This window comes from Pempheris klunzingeri, chromosome 1 (assembly GCF_042242105.1).
Source record: "Pempheris klunzingeri isolate RE-2024b chromosome 1, fPemKlu1.hap1, whole genome shotgun sequence".
Classification (NCBI taxonomy): Eukaryota; Metazoa; Chordata; class Actinopteri; order Acropomatiformes; family Pempheridae; genus Pempheris; species Pempheris klunzingeri.
In genome coordinates, this window is record NC_092012.1 from 2,645,470 (window position 1) to 2,660,915 (window position 15,446).

Genomic DNA, 15,446 nt, shown 5'->3' on the forward strand with positions numbered 1-15,446 from the left:
ACTGATGGCTGTTTTCCACCAATGACATGAAAAAAAGAAAAGTCAAAATAATGAGTTGTGTTACAAACTCATTATTTAAAAAAACGTTTCTCACATAATGGAGGATCTTTTCTTTGTTAAATCACATTGGTGAAATGGGCTTCTGCAGGAGGAGAGCTACTTTAATTATAATTCATTATGCTATTGCTGTGGAAGTGATAAGGCACAAACTAACCGCCCATAAACTAAATACTTCATACTCTGATTTTCTGGCTGAATCATAATGTTCGGAGGCCCCCGGGTACCCAGCGGGCACCGGGAACGCCTGAGGAGCCCTGGCGGAGCTGACCTGGACTGAGGCACGGTCTTGTCCACGAACAGGAAGATGGCCTTCTCCGAGGGCAGCTGGATGCGTTTCCTGATGATCCACATGAACTGAGCCACCGTGATGTCGGAGGGGACCAGGTACTTCCTCTTGTCGATGTCCACTATCTGTGATCCGGACACTTTCTCCACAATCACCTGGTGGAAACGCACATCGCAGACGTGATTTTAACAGCTAAATGCGCCGTAACACAAACAGACGTCTTGTGAATCAGCTGTAGAGTCACTCACCGGGACCCTGTCAGGGTACTTGTTGCGGATTTTGGCTGACTCTATGCATCGATGTTCTGGAGGATTAAAAAAAAGGCACAATTAGTGTTAATTAAGTGAATATTTTACACAATAACACATGAGTCTTAAAGGGTAGCTTCAGTATTTTTAAATCTGGGACCTATTTTAAAATATTTTGGGTTTGATTGGTAGTGACAGAAAGTTTTAGAATTGGTCTATTAGACCCCTTTAGCTGGCAGCTGTGAAATAAGCTGCAATGACTGTAGTTTAATATTTTGAAGCAACTAAAAGTGTTTGTTTTGGTCACTGACAGGCTCAGATTGTTATTCTAAGTGTGTGACAGCATTATGGAAAGGATCCCTACAGAGAGAGACCTGGAAGATCCTTTTGGTTTAACCACAAACAGCTGTTATAGCGCTTTCTGCACACACACCAGACTCCATTCACAAAAACAGTAATTTTACCTCACAGAACAGAGGAGTTGCTGGTTTACCGCTGCCTTGATCCGTGAATTTGTTTGTGTTTTTTGCCGTTTTAAAGGGTTAGATTGCATCCAACACAATAGTTGTGTAACTCACAATAACACAAACAAACTAACCGATGGAGCCAGCAGTAGACCAGCAACTCCCATGTTATGTGAGATAAAATCACTGTTTTTGTCAATGGAGTCTGGTGGGATTGAAGAGAGCGATATAACAGCTGTTTTTGCTTGAACAAAATAAATCTTACATGTTTAAAAATACCTTTGAGTAAAACTTCCTCTTCTGCACAAACACTGGAGGGAAAACCTCGTGATGGACAAAGATCAATATGTGACGCCTGAGGTGGATTAAGACACACTGAGACCAGCTGAACCGCAACACCCATCAATCCGTCCTCTTAAAAGGTGAACATGCAGCATTTAATCCTGACTAAAACATCCACAGATTAACTCTTTAGTCACTCTCCTTCTGTCTGGATACATAATGTATAATATCTATTATTACATTTGATACCTACTCTGTTTGGATTTCCACTCGCTCCTAATTTGTGCTGCAGCTATTATTACATTTGGTATTTGTTACGTATTTACTTGTGCCGCCTCTTCCTGCTGCTACCAACAGTCATTTAACTTACAGCAAAATCATCAGGTTGTTATTTGCTCAAAAGGTAAATGAATCATTGCAAATTAATAATTACTAATAATCTATTTTTTGTATCCAGTTCCCTTCACTTGTGTGTAATTTGTATCTGAATTATGAATGAAAACCCAGAAATTTAGATTATTGTTACAGGATGCATCACATTTATATATACATGATTTGAAAGATCAATTAAAAGTAATATTTAATTTTAGCCTCTACCGCTGCAAAGTAATTAACAGAAAAATAATTGTGATGATCAGTTCACCTTTTTTTTTAACATTTATTGAATCCAGCTTCTCAAAAGTGAGGATTTGCTAATTTTCTCTGTTTTAATTGACTGTAAATTTAAAATATTTGGGTTTTGATCTGCTGGTTGTACTAATTGTTGTCGTTAAATATAAAAAAAAAATCTGATTATTTTATAGTAAAATACTTGTTAGTTTATTCTGTTACCATCTGAATAAGGCACTTCCTGCTTTTCACAGGAAGCAGAGGGGTTTCTGGGTAAGGTAGTCTTAACACCGACACTAACAATAACACTGAGGAGAGGCCAGCTGTTTCTGCCATATTCTCATCTGTTTCACACATTTGAACATTTGCAGTGCTTCACCTTTATTGACCACATAATTTCACGTCAACAAAAACACATTTACTGCTCATTAACACGTAAACTGAGCATTTAAACTCTGAAAACACAAGTTTACTGCCATCAGCTGGCTTGTCAACAACAAGTTTAGACTGTTGTTCAATGCTCTGGGTAGTCTGACAGCTTCAAATAACCAGATGTGCTTTGGTTTCAAATTCATAAATACAAATATTTGTCTGTTTTTTGTGTCTCTGGTGTGTTTTATTATAAATAAATTAGTGTGAATTCACCTTTTTGCTGTTATTAAGGACTCACTTTGCCCTCTTATCGCTTGCAGGACATCAGTATACATTCTTTGTCGTTTTAAAAGTACAAAATCTTGTCGATTTATTGCAATAAAATCGAGATCTGCAGCCACACAAACAGTCGTATTAAAAGATTTAAATGAAGGATGCATACTCGGCCTGCAGGCCTGCAACTCTTCTGCAAAAACAACTACTGTTTTCTCGCCCTGCCTGACGCCTCCTCGGCCTCCAGGTCACAGCTCAGGTGGAGGAAACACCAACAACATCATGTTTTAGCTGCAGAAACAGACACAACAGCAGCAGCAGCAGCAGCAGCAGCAGCGCTTTATTAGCCAGCTGCTGGCTGCGACTGGAGCCACAAAGGAGGCTTAGCTAGCAGCTTTGTGTGTAAACATCCTCAAAACCAGGTCGTCGTCGCCTCGGGTGGCAGAAAAAGCAACGAAGACACGACGGTTTGGTTCATCCACACGGATTCAGCTCAAGGTGGAGACAACAAAAACACCTTTAACGCGAGCTGACATTAAAATTAAAGCTGTTTTTTATTTAATGTGGTGTTTTCCTGCCCCCTGCTAGCTAAAACAGCCAAGCTAGCAAAAGCCTGAAGGACAGGCCAACTCTGGGTGCTCGACCCGTTTGGAAAATGTTCCTTTCAGGACTTTAAACCCGTATTTATCTTCCCTCTTGGGTGACATTAAAGGATTTAAGGTGTAAAATGAATCTGCGCAGACATTTTTTAATCGCTCTCCCGTCAAGCTAGCTAGCGCCTCCCTGCTCCTCTTACCCAAGGAGTGATCCTCTTTGAACATCCATTTCATGTTTGCCGTTTCCGGGCTCTTTTCGCTCGATGCAGCGGGTTATAAACACGCCTCGGTGTTTCCTTAACAGTGGGGGAAATAATCTTTTCTTCGACGTCTCCTTTATTGCTTGTGGATGTTGAATTAAACGTGGATTAAGTGGCGGCAGCGGCGGCGGCGCCTCTCAACACTGCAGCGAAAACAACAAACAACAGCCGGCTGTTCTCCATCAGCTCTGCCTCCCCCCCCTCCCGGCGGTGACGTCACGGCCGGACTGCTCCACTGCGCCACGCAGAGGAGGGGTGCGCAGCAGGTGATAACATGGGTCGCTCTGACTTTTTTCTACATTTAAATAAATAAAATAAAATTAATTCACGCCTCCACTGTGGAGCGCTTTGACGTGTTATTGTTTAAATACCAGCATTCGCGGTGAGTCTGTGTTTCTTTACACGACACCATAATGGCATCGCACCCTCTATGCCACATTTGGTTCCGCCCCTGTGGGGAACATAAACATAACCATTTCTACAGCAGCTGTCAGTCACATGAGTGAGAATATAAACACATTCAATTTGGAGTTAAAATGGAGGATTCAAAAGGGAAACGATGGACAAAAGCCTGGTTATTATAGCCGAACAGTGTATCCATAGATGTGGAATTAGTAAGGCCAGACAGCTGCTCTTAGCTTTCACGAATGAGTTAATAAATGTTAAGAAAGTGCTAAAATGTGTAAAAACCGAACAAGATTTGGATATCTTAAAAAAAAACATACATATATTGATTTAGACCTGTGACACTTTTATTTGTTAGTTTTTTTCCTTATATTTATTTTGTTTCGCTCAGTCTGCAACCTGTGGCATTTTATCCTACCCTTGCACTGAATGACTTAAATGGTTTACTTGTACTTTATTGCTATTCATATTGTAATATTTGATTATAGCTTTCACAAAGAGAAAAGCTTTAAGATGCGATTCAAAGGAGTCGTCTGTGTTGGGAAAAGTCCAGCTGAGAGGGTTGATGACAGATGAGGAGTAAGTGGGGAGATACCTTTTGAATTTTTTTTTATTTTAAGTATTGTTTTCCTTTTACTACATTTGATTCAGTATTTTATTAATTCATCTTGTGCACACTCAAGCTTTCATTTACATTTTAATTACTGTTTGGAGCTCCTGCCTCTGGTTATTGCAAATTGATGACATTTATGTTAACGTGTCCTCCGTTCTTGTCTTTTATTGAGGGCTGTTATTAAGTATAATTGCTTTATTAATCAGAAAGTAATTTATTGCTTTATGTGTGGGTGGTTATTGTTTCACTGTGTGAAGCACTTTGTGTGTTATTGTGTGAAAAGTGACAAAATATAGTTTTGCATCTTAATAAAGAAATAAATTAAAGTCATTTTTTTGGTCTAAATTGTTTTATTTGAGCTTCATTAAACACACAGCATGTATAAAATCTTCCTAACACGTATGACACACGTGTGCGGTAAAGGTGCTAGTCCCTGCAGTCTGGTTTGCCGCTGTTTTCCCCGGCGGGCTGAGCTCTGGTCTGGTTGTCTGGCGGCAGAGGCTTCCCCAGATGGTGTCCCGTGGTGAGGCCGAAAGGCTGCGACACTTGCTCCTCCCTCACCTTCGGCCACATCAAGAAACCCCCCTGAAAGCTGAGGTCGAACAGCTCGCAGGGGGCAAAGGTCAGAGGCTGCTCTGCCAACAGTCCTTTAAGTCGGGCTCGCCACCCGTCCAGCATCGCCGTCCGCGCGGCGGCGGGGCTGTGAGCCGGACACCAGAATATCTGCGGGGCGAAAACCTGGAACCCACAGAAGTGCAGAATGCCGTTCTGAAAGACACAAAGACATGAAGAGTCTTTTTAGATCTCTGATTCACCAGGAGCTGATTAGTGAGGAAGAAACTGGGGAGGTTTTCGGTGGACGGGGACAGTCGGCCTGCTGAATGGCTGGAGGAGGTCACATGATCAACAGGTCCCCTTATGACATCATAAATGGAGTGTTTTCGAGCATTTAGTGAAATATAGAGCAGGAGAAACACTTTACTCAGAGTTCGAGGGTCTTTAGACAAACTGTGGACACACGTTTACGTTTTAAAGACATTAAAAAGTTCAGTTTGGACAATATGGGGCTTTTAAAGTACTATTAATTACTGCAGAATGTATATAACAGAACTCTTATTGTCTTAAGGGGCCTCTCAGGTCTCCAGCTTGGACACACAGAGTCCATTTTAAAAACTAAAGAAACTTTAGAGGGACAAACTGACTTCCTGTAACAACTAATACATGCATATATTTTCAAATTCATTATTTTATTTTGTGGTAATCCCACGTATTTATGTTTGTTTTATTCTTTTATTGTGTGTTTGTCTGTCTTGGTGGGCGTCCGTACAAGCTCAGGCCTCGGCATGAGGTCGCTGTTATTAACTTTCATTAATGTTTCGTTCACGTTCATCAGCTGTTTATTAATTTAGTGTCCTCAAAATGTATTTAGTTTTTGCATCTTTGCATCTTTTGTCTGTTTATTTCTCATCTGTTTCTGCCGTTGATGGTGAAACATGTGTGAATGTTTACTAAATTTGAAACTTATTAATTAATTAATAAAAAAAGGAAAAGCAGAAAATTATTTCAATGATTATCAAAATAGTTGCCAAATGATTTTCTGCCAATGGACTTATTGATTAACCCTGAAACACTAATGTCTTCGTGGTCAAGTGATTTTCATTGTGTGTCTTTTCTTTTTGGTTTTTTAAGGAATTTTTTGTTAACTTTCCTAATTTTTCACTAATTTTACAGCCTTTTTAAAGGGTCCCCATGATACCTTTTTTCGTTTTATATGCCATTGTATAGGGGAAAATAAAAGAAGAATACTTCAGTTTGCCATGTATTGTTGTACTTTAATATATTTTGATGAGAAGTATTTTTTTATTGGGTAAAATATACCCGACGTTAGTGATGGTTAAGTTAGTGTTTCAGCTGTACTTGTATAAACTGTTGGGTTTATTTAATCTATAACAGAACATCACATTTCTCAAACTCGTCGTGTGTTTTGCATGAAGTAAAAAGAACAATATTTGAAGAAAACACTGGTGTGGTTTCACGCTGACCTGCAGAGGCCACAGTGTGATGTTAATGTCCCCGTTTATGCCGTCGGGCCGGAACATGGTCTTCACGGCTCCAGTGGTGAAGGACAACATCGCCTTCTTTTCCTTCAGGGAGAAACACGGGAACACAGTTTATATCCGGCAGAGACCAGAGGAGGCTGATGTTGAAGCCACGGTCGGACAATACCGCCCCCTACAGGCAGACAGCAGGAACTACAGAGGCAGAGAAGCTGGGGAACTATAAAACAGTCATGTTTTATTCTTCATGTCCTGATAGGAAGATTATTTTAGCCCCCCAAAACAATCATTGAACACACACAACACGTACAAACTACAGATACCGCAGCATTTACCAACAACAGCTTTCTGATCCACTTTGATTACTTCGATTAATTATTTACAGACCACAGTTAATAAAGTGCTACAGGGTTTGTTAATAGTATTATTTGGTTGTGATAATTACATTTATTTGTATTTATGTATTAAAATCAATATAATAGAAAGTCTAAATGCAGTAATACACAGCCTGAGTGCAGTAATACACCGTGTGAGTGCAGTAATACTCAGTCAGAGTGCAGTAATACTCAGTCAGAGTGCAGTAATACTCAGTCTGAGTGCAGTAATACTCAGCCTGAGGGCAGTAATACTCAGCCTGAGGGCAGTAATACTCAGTCAGAGTGCAGTAATACACAGCCTGAGTGCAGTAATACACAGTCAGAGTGCAGTAATACACAGCCTGAGTGCAGTAATACACACTCAGAGTGCAGTAATACTCAGTCTGGTTTTAGAGGCTTTTATTTGGATGTTTTCTTGCTGGTTTTCATTATAGAAACTGGTCATAGTTGGAATCTCTTTTAACTTATGTGATTTCAAACTGACCACAGAATAAATTTACATTTTTATATATTTCTCTGAACAATAACAGCTAAAATAAGTAAATTTTTTGTGAGTATATTAATGTCTCTACGATCAAGTATTTCCACATTTACTCCTTCAAAATAAAAGCATCACTGCAGATTTTGAATATATTAAAAGTAGGACAAAGAGAGCGAAGTACAGCTTATTTTGTCTCTGCTTAGTGCTGGTTAAAGACACGGACTGACCTTGAATACACCGTTATTGTACATCTTTTGCAGGGAGAAAGCGAAGCCTTGAGTCAGCACTCTGTCCATCCAGCCCTTCATGATGGCCGGCACGCTGAACCAGTACAACGGAAACTATAAGAGGAGACAGAACAGGACACGGATCTTTATGTTTTTTATGATTTATTACTTTATTTCCTTTGAATTTATTTCCCTCTTCACTCATAAACATCCCGCAGGCAATTAAATCTATGTTTTTTTGTGTTGGATGTGTTTTAACCCTATGTTACCTTTTGTTTGCATGTGTTTTATGTATATATTACTGTAAGACAGAATAAAGACAATCGAATTAATTAATTAATTTAAGTCTGTTTTTACATATTTTGGTGTTTAAATGACTGGTAGGTACAAAAAGTGTTGGACTGCGATCAATCAAAGTCCACTAAAAGTGCTTGTTTTAGCTACAGACAGGCTCAGATTGTTATTCTAAGTGTGTGACAGCATCATGGAAAGGATCCCTACAGAGAGAGACCTGGAAGATCCTTTTGGTTTAACCACAAACAGCCGTTAAATCGCTCTCTGCTAACACACCAGACTCCATTGACAAAAACAGTAATTTTACCTTGCAGATCACAGGTAGTTGCTGGTCTACCACTGCCTTGTTCAATTAGTATATTTGTGTTATTGTGTGAATTTAGGTTAAGTTTGGATCCAAAACAATATTTGTTTAACACACAAGAACACAAACAAACTAACCAATCAAGGCAGCAGTAGACCAGCAACTCTTGTGTTCTGGGAGGTAAAATTCTTATTTTTGTCAATGGAGTCTGGTGTGTTTGGAGAGAGCGATATAGTGGCTGTTCGTGGTTAAACAAAAAGGATCATTTTGATTTCACTGGAATATTTCCAAAACTTTTTATACCTACAAGTCATTTAGACACCATAATTTGGCCCAAGTTATTCTCAAAGTAATACTTCCTCTTTTTAGTCACTCTCCTTCTGTCTGGATACATTCACAGCTGGTTTTGAGTCTAGTCGACAATAAAACACTCGTTGAACAAACACAGAAACACAGATGGGAGATGTGGGCGACCTCTGACCTGGAAGATGATGAGCTCGGCCTCCTCCACCTTACGCTGCTCGGCTACGATGTCGTCACTGAGGCGGCCCTCCATCCAGGCGTACATGGTCTCGTCTCCATACTGGAAAAGCTCCGGATTCTTCAAGTCACCTGAACACAACACTCTCTGTCAGATAAGTTTGACAGTTTCCTATATTTTTCTTAATGTTTGTCTACTATTAAGTAAATAAACACATCTCAATCATCATCCTGAACACACACACACACACACACACACACACAGACTGTTCTGCTGCCACAAAACTCACAGGGGCACCAAATGTGGATTAATCCGCCACAGAAAATAGTCCCCGACAAATGCACTACTTCTGTCTGTCTGAGTGACTTTAACTAAAAACTACAGTGACCAGCTGTTTCAAGGAATTACTGAGACTTTAAAAGAATAATAACGTTTGATTTTTGTGAGCTGTTTAGAGGATTTGGATCTTCAGTACAAAACCCCCAAACCCCAAAATCCAGGTGTGAGCCTAAGACCTGTTTACATAAAGCTCAAAATGTCTCCAAATCCAGATTTAATATCATGATTCTTCACTCAAATCTGATTTGAACCTCATGACTCTAAAATCCTGACATGCAGGTTTGATCAGAGTGTGAATTTGTTTTTGCTGACTGTGGTAATTCTGCCATTAACAGAGAGGTCACCGATGATGTCGTCCTGCGTGGCGCTGGCTTTGAAGTTCATGGCGTACAGGTCGGACACGATGACCCGGTAGCCCTGCTCCGCCAGCTCCTGCATGGCCACGTCGCGCGCTGCCGCGTTGAACGCCCCCACGCTCTGGTGGGCGTACACGATCAGGGCCGTCTTCTGAGCTGTGGCACACAAACAGACATATATTGCATTGACTTCCATTCATTTTCGACAGCCTAACACAAAGCCTAATCCTAACCATAAAGGGTAACTGTTTTTTTCTAAACCTTGACCCTATTTTTTACATATTTTGTTGTTGTTGATCCTTTTGGTTTAACCACAAACAGCCGTTATCTAGCTCTCTGCACACACACCAGACTCCATTCACAAAAACAGTAATTTTACCTCCCAGAACACAGAGAGTTGCTGGTTGACTGTTGCCCTGAGTGGTTAGTTTCCTTGTGTTATTGTGTGAATTTGCTGTTTTACAGGTTTGTTTAATACACAATAACACAAACAAACTAACCAATCAGGGCAACAGTCAACCAGCAACTGTCTGTCTTCTGGGAGTTAAAATGACTGTTTTAGTGAATGGAGTCTGGTGTGTTTGCAGCGAGCGATATAACGGCTGTTTGTGGTTAAACCAAAAGGATCATTTTGATTTGAGTTACATTACAGCCATGGCGGCCAATTTCGCAGCTGAGGCGATTCTACTGGACCAATCCTAAAGTTTTCCTGCTGTGTTGAAGAAGACTGAGACCATAAACTCATCAGGAAAATGTTCACCGAGCTGATAAATCAAGTGAAAAGTCATTCTCATTGACTTCCATCCAATCAGACTTCTATTTGGAGCCAGTGGAGTCGCCCCCTGTCTGTCTATCTCTGTGTATCTCTGTCTGCTTTTACTTTGCTGCCATGTATAGTTTCCTGTAGGTCACACGGGCTGGGTCACATGTCGCAGCCACCTCAGGTATGTGTGTGGGGGTGTGGCCTGGAGAGCAGAGGTGGGAGAGTCATGTTGGGTGGGAAATGCATCTGCAGGGATCTATGTGATACTGGCTGTTTACAATGGAGATAAAAAAAAAGGCGTTTGCTTTTATGATGATTCCTCGTCCACGTGAACAGTGAAGGAACCCAGAGACCTGAGGACTGGACTACTGATCCACAGCTCTACGGCCGGTGAGTTTGGACTCTTTTGAGCCCATTTTTTAAAATTATTTTGCAATGTCTTGTTGCTCCCAATTTCTAATTTTGCATTTCAAGGAAGGACATATATTCCTTTTATTTTTAAATATTTTTTTGGACATTTCACTTGGACTATTCGGGCTGGATTAACGCTTCCACTCATGTGATTTCACTTTGTTTTCTTAATAAATTGGTGTGTTGGCAAACATTTAGGTTTTCATGTAATAAACTCCTTTCTTACTGTCAAGAGGATTTTAATTCTGAGTTAAGCTTAAGAAATGAAGCTGCTTGTTGTTTGGCTGTTTCACCTCCTTATTAATCTAACTTTCTAATAACTGATCAGTTTTACAGTAATAAATGCACACAAGGCCACTAATAAAGAGTCATGACTTTGACGCTTTGCGATGAGCTCTGTAGTCACAATATGTTAGTAATCTAAGGATGAATCCATTAATAAAGCCTTAGGAGCTGAAAATGTCGGACAATCAATTCTCCAGTTTCAATTATTTCGATTATATAGTGAAACAAGTCTGCAGGAGTAAATGGTGATTAAATAATAAATACATAAACTCAGTTAACTCTACTTTGAACCTTGACCTTAAATTGTTAATGAATGGCTTTTGGTCCAGATGCTGACGGAGGACAAACACCAGACAGAAAGATTTATCACAGCTTGAAACCACAAAGTTTTCACCATAAAAAGGCTTTTTATGAGGGTGGGAGGAACGGGCGACTGTGGAAATCCACCTTATCTGCTGCAAAGACCTTCTGACGTTTGTTTCTCCAACCTAATTTATTGACATCATCGTTATCACTCCTGCACATCATGATGTGACATCCTGCCTCCTCTTTTTCTTTTTCATCCCATCTTCTGCTCTCTTTTCTCCTTATCCAGCTCGGTTGGATAATTTTGGACTCTTTCTCTCCCGTTTCCCTGCAAGACGTCACTAATCTGGTGGGCAGTTTGACTCCTTCCTCAAGCCCTGTAGATATTTCGTCCACTTCGATGCTTAAAAATCCTGAACTTAGGTCCAAACTGATCCCGTCGGATGTAAAAACATTAGGTGGTTAGTTTTGGAAATGATGATGGTTCGGTTTGGTTTGGTATGCTAGTTTTATTTATTTATTTATCATCTATTTATTTGTCTATTTATTTATTTATTTATTTATCTATTTATCTATCTATCTAGCCAGAATTAGCGAGACAGTTTTGCATTTACATCTGTAGTCCCTTTGTAGGTAACAAGAACAGAAACATTAAAAGTGGCAATATTAAAATACACAGTTATGGAAGTTATTTCAGTCAAAATACGTCGACGTTGGCTTTGGTTTCACACACGCACAAGTAAAACGAATCACAGTGTGTGAAAAGTCCTGTTTCTCTGCACAATATCAGTCCATAGAGACTAAATGATGTGAAATTACACACGAAAAGCTTAAAATGCATAGAAATGACCTTAAATGTACCTAAAAAGTCGTACTCCACCATCTGGTGAGACTCTCTGTTGTGTCTCAGCTTATTCTAAACCTGCAGTTGTTCAAAAAAAGAAACCTTGATCTGTCCCTTCCCAAAAAGAAATCTGACAACATCTTAGATAATTTCCAGTCAGAAGCTTTCAACTAAAGCAGCTCTTCTCAGAGTCATAACGATGGTGTGTGATGTGGGCGAGAGCAGCTTCACTCAGGCAGGGTGGGCGTCCCTGGGAGCCCCCTGGACTGGTCCTGCTCCTCTTGTCAGGACTTTTTCTGAGTCCCTTTAGTCTCTACATGTCCAGGGTCTTATATTACACCTTAGCTTTCTTATAGACTCCTCCTAAGTGACACTATAAACATATCAAAAGACATCTCATATCACTGTTGTGCAGATGGTCTCGTTTAAGCCGTTAGAATTCTCCGTTTAAGCCGTTAGAATTCGTTAGAAGACTCTGATGCCAGAATTCTAGAATTCTGCGTTTAATCCCAGAATTCTGAGACTCTGATGCCAGAATTCTAGAATTCTGCGTTTAATCCCAGAATTCCGAGACTCTGACCTCTGACCTTGTTCTCGGAATTCTAGAATTCTGACATAAATTCTAGAATTCTGGGCTTAAAGTCAGAATTGAGGTTAAGTTTCCACGTGTCCCTTATCGTCCTCTGTCTGTTCAGAACTGGACGATGAACAAAGTTTTACACCTAAATGCAGATAACACTTTTTATTGCTTCAGATAAAATAGCTGTGGAAGTTATTTGCTTATTAAACGGCCCGCTGGCTGTTATTACCATTACAGTAGGTTCAGATGGCACCAACTGGGTGAAGGTGCAGTGTTTGACCCATCCAATGAGCTTACCTCCCCCCAACATGGACTTTTTCACTCTATATACCATCTTATACCTTTGCTTCGCTGCTTCAGCGATATAATTACTACGGCCACTAGGTGTCGCCGCCCAAATATGGGTCATTGTAGCTTACCATAGCTGATAAAGGCCTACTGAGACAATTAGGAGGTGGTTTAGGGCTTTACTACCTCATATCTCTGCTCCAAAAAACAACTGGTGTGGCCACTTGATGGGCTGATAACGATTCGGCTGTAGGTTTCAAGGTTGCTCAGAGTATTCTGCCCCTTTCTTCAGCTGTACTGTCTAATCTGATCTATTTACTTCGATCAACACGTCAAATTGTTGACCTGTACATGTTTCTCCCATTGCCAAACATTGCCAAACCCAGGTCTGTTGTATCACAGGCGATCATTCAGTCATTTACATGATCCCGGCCAGTGTTCATTGTTCGTGCTCATGTGACCGTTTGTAACTAATGGACGTGAACATGAGTTTCCTGGGAGACTTCACCACAGCTCTGCACTGTGTTTTTTGCTGAACCTGGCAGTTCAGAGGCAGCAACAGCTGAAGCCACTTCTAATGAATATTTTAAAGACTTTTATGAACAAGTGGCTTCCCTCTCCATTTTTATGGAAAGTGAAAAAACTTGTGCGAACGTCGGCCACTTTGGCAACATATCTGAAACGACACCTCGAGCTGAAGCATTCGACCTGTCCTGGGAGATAATTGTCCATATAATAATAATAATCATTAACAAAGGTTAAGACCACGGCCAAACTACTAAAGGACTAGTTCACTCAATTAAAAGGTAAAATGGTCTGAACTATGAACTAGTTCATCGTGAACTGGACTTGAGCTCCTGTAAAGTGTGACTACTGCACTTCCCTTTTCACCTGCCTCAGCCAGTGGTGTCTGGATTCCCTTAAAGTTCACGATTCATTTTAAGGTTCTTGTTTTTCATCCTCGTATCGCCAGTAGAGCGTCAGGTCTTCTGACCAGAGCGTCTCACTGGTTTTTCCTCGAGCTTGACTGTAAACAAAAAACGCAGTGGAGCCTTTGAGGTGGCTGCACGCTCCCCCTGCAGACATACGATCCGCGGTCTCTGTCGACGCCTTCAAAAACTCTTTTGTTCAAACTCGCCTTGTGTTGTCTAGTGGTTGAATTTTTGTGTTTTTATGGTCTGCTGTCACGTATGTTTTATGGTTCATTTCATTTTAAACTTGGATCTTATTTCTAACAAATTTTCTTTTTGATTCTTTCACAGCTTTCATGGTATTTTTTTAAAACCCTTTTACCCTGTGAAGCCTTTTGTTACCCTGCAATGTGAGAGGTGCTGTACTAAATCTACTTTACTAACTTACTTTTAATTGACCTAAAAGTATTACTATATGACTTATATGCTCCAACGTATAGATGTGACCTAATTATTGCTATGGAGACTGTTTCTAACTTTGTACATGTGTGAGCAGCGACAAAACAAGCTTGAATGTCTGCAAATAAGTCTGCAGGGGAAAAAAGGAAGAAAACAGACAGCCGGCATCTCCTTAACATAATCAATGATAAGATCTCAAACCACGCAGACAGTTAATAAAGCAGCAGGAGGAACAGTGTCTGTTTGTGGACGAATGTGTGAATGATGAGCTGAGAAACATGTCTGACGAGTGCCAGTGACAGAAAAGAAAGATGAAGAAAGATTTTCTCCTGACAGAAGTATGCAGTTTACTCTTAGTCGTACTCAGATCTGCAAAACCAACATTTTTGCTATTGCACACTATGATTATTATGAGATGTTACAGTGCTCCATATTATAGCTTCAAAAGGGTTTTAAAAAAGTGGTTAAATATGCCATTATTGAAGGTAGATCTGCACTAATTACATCTACAAAATCAACATTTTAGCTATTTGTTTGGCAGCTATGTGAAGTTAAATGACTCCAAAAAAACGAGTAAAATTTGTACAGAGTTTGGTTTGTTGTGTGCAGATAGAAACGCACAGTTTTTACAGTTCTGAGAGTGAAACAGAGATTCAAATGTTTGAAATAAATAACAAAACTGTCATACAAAGATCTACAAAATCTAAATTCTTTCCATTTGCTATTCACAAGCTTTAAAAGCAGACTTTGGTTTGTCCTGAGAGAGGAGCAGCAGAGCAACAGAGATATTACAGTGAGCCATGTTATAGTTCCAAGAAAGTTATTTAGTCCTAAATTTTGAAGCAATTAAGTCCTGAGGCTGCAGCACAGATTGACTATTCAAAGAAAACAAGGAAAAACTCACACTTAGAACAACAAAACCAACATGTGTCCCTCAACTACTTCAACTCAAGTGGCTCCAAAAACCAGCAAAATCTGTACAGAGTTTGGTTTGTCCGGGCAGAGTCGTGTGAGTCAGAGCAGCAGCAGAGAGAGCAGAGATTTGCAGCAGGAAGTGAAAACAGTGAATCTGTGGACTCTTACCCATGCTGTGTCGTCTGCTGGGTCGTCTGTGGGCTGCAGACCTGGATCCCGGTGGCTCTTATAGACCCCGAGGGTGTCTTTGCGTGAGAAACATGGTTAGATCGGATATCAGATGGAGCAAACGTGTCTCCA

General features: G+C 40.3%; 2 protein-coding genes across 2 annotated transcripts in view; both read right to left on the reverse strand.

The window, feature by feature from the left end:
- Positions 1-3,640, reverse strand: part of LOC139223017 (gamma-aminobutyric acid receptor-associated protein-like 2) — a 7,885-nt gene extending 4,245 nt beyond the window's left edge. Inside the window, exons 1-3 of the mRNA XM_070854981.1 lie at positions 3,391-3,640; positions 595-650; positions 329-501 (exon numbers count right to left, since the gene is read on the reverse strand). Of these exons, the coding sequence (XP_070711082.1) occupies positions 329-501; positions 595-650; positions 3,391-3,424 (263 nt within the window). The 5' untranslated portion in view covers positions 3,425-3,640. The remainder of the gene's footprint in view (positions 1-328; positions 502-594; positions 651-3,390) is intronic.
- Positions 3,641-4,809: 1,169 nt separating this feature from the next.
- nqo1 (NAD(P)H dehydrogenase, quinone 1) lies at positions 4,810-15,446 on the reverse strand. Its single transcript, XM_070830479.1, has 6 exons — positions 15,315-15,446; positions 9,368-9,540; positions 8,690-8,815; positions 7,611-7,724; positions 6,511-6,612; positions 4,810-5,236 (listed from the first exon to the last, which is right to left on the reverse strand). Exons 1-6 carry the CDS (start codon positions 15,316-15,318, stop codon positions 4,895-4,897), a joined length of 861 nt encoding a protein of 286 aa, XP_070686580.1. The 5' UTR covers positions 15,319-15,446; the 3' UTR covers positions 4,810-4,894.

What these genes read in the sequence shown, in the direction of transcription:
- nqo1 (XM_070830479.1), bottom strand. An exon ending in CCGAGCTCATCATCTTCCAG is followed by an intron (nt 7,725 to 8,689) that starts GTCAGAGGTCGC and finishes CTCCTCTTATAG; the next exon opens with TTTCCGTTGTACTGGTTCAG. An exon ending in ACAATAACGGTGTATTCAAG is followed by an intron (nt 6,613 to 7,610) that starts GTCAGTCCGTGT and finishes TTCTCCCTGAAG; the next exon opens with GAAAAGAAGGCGATGTTGTC.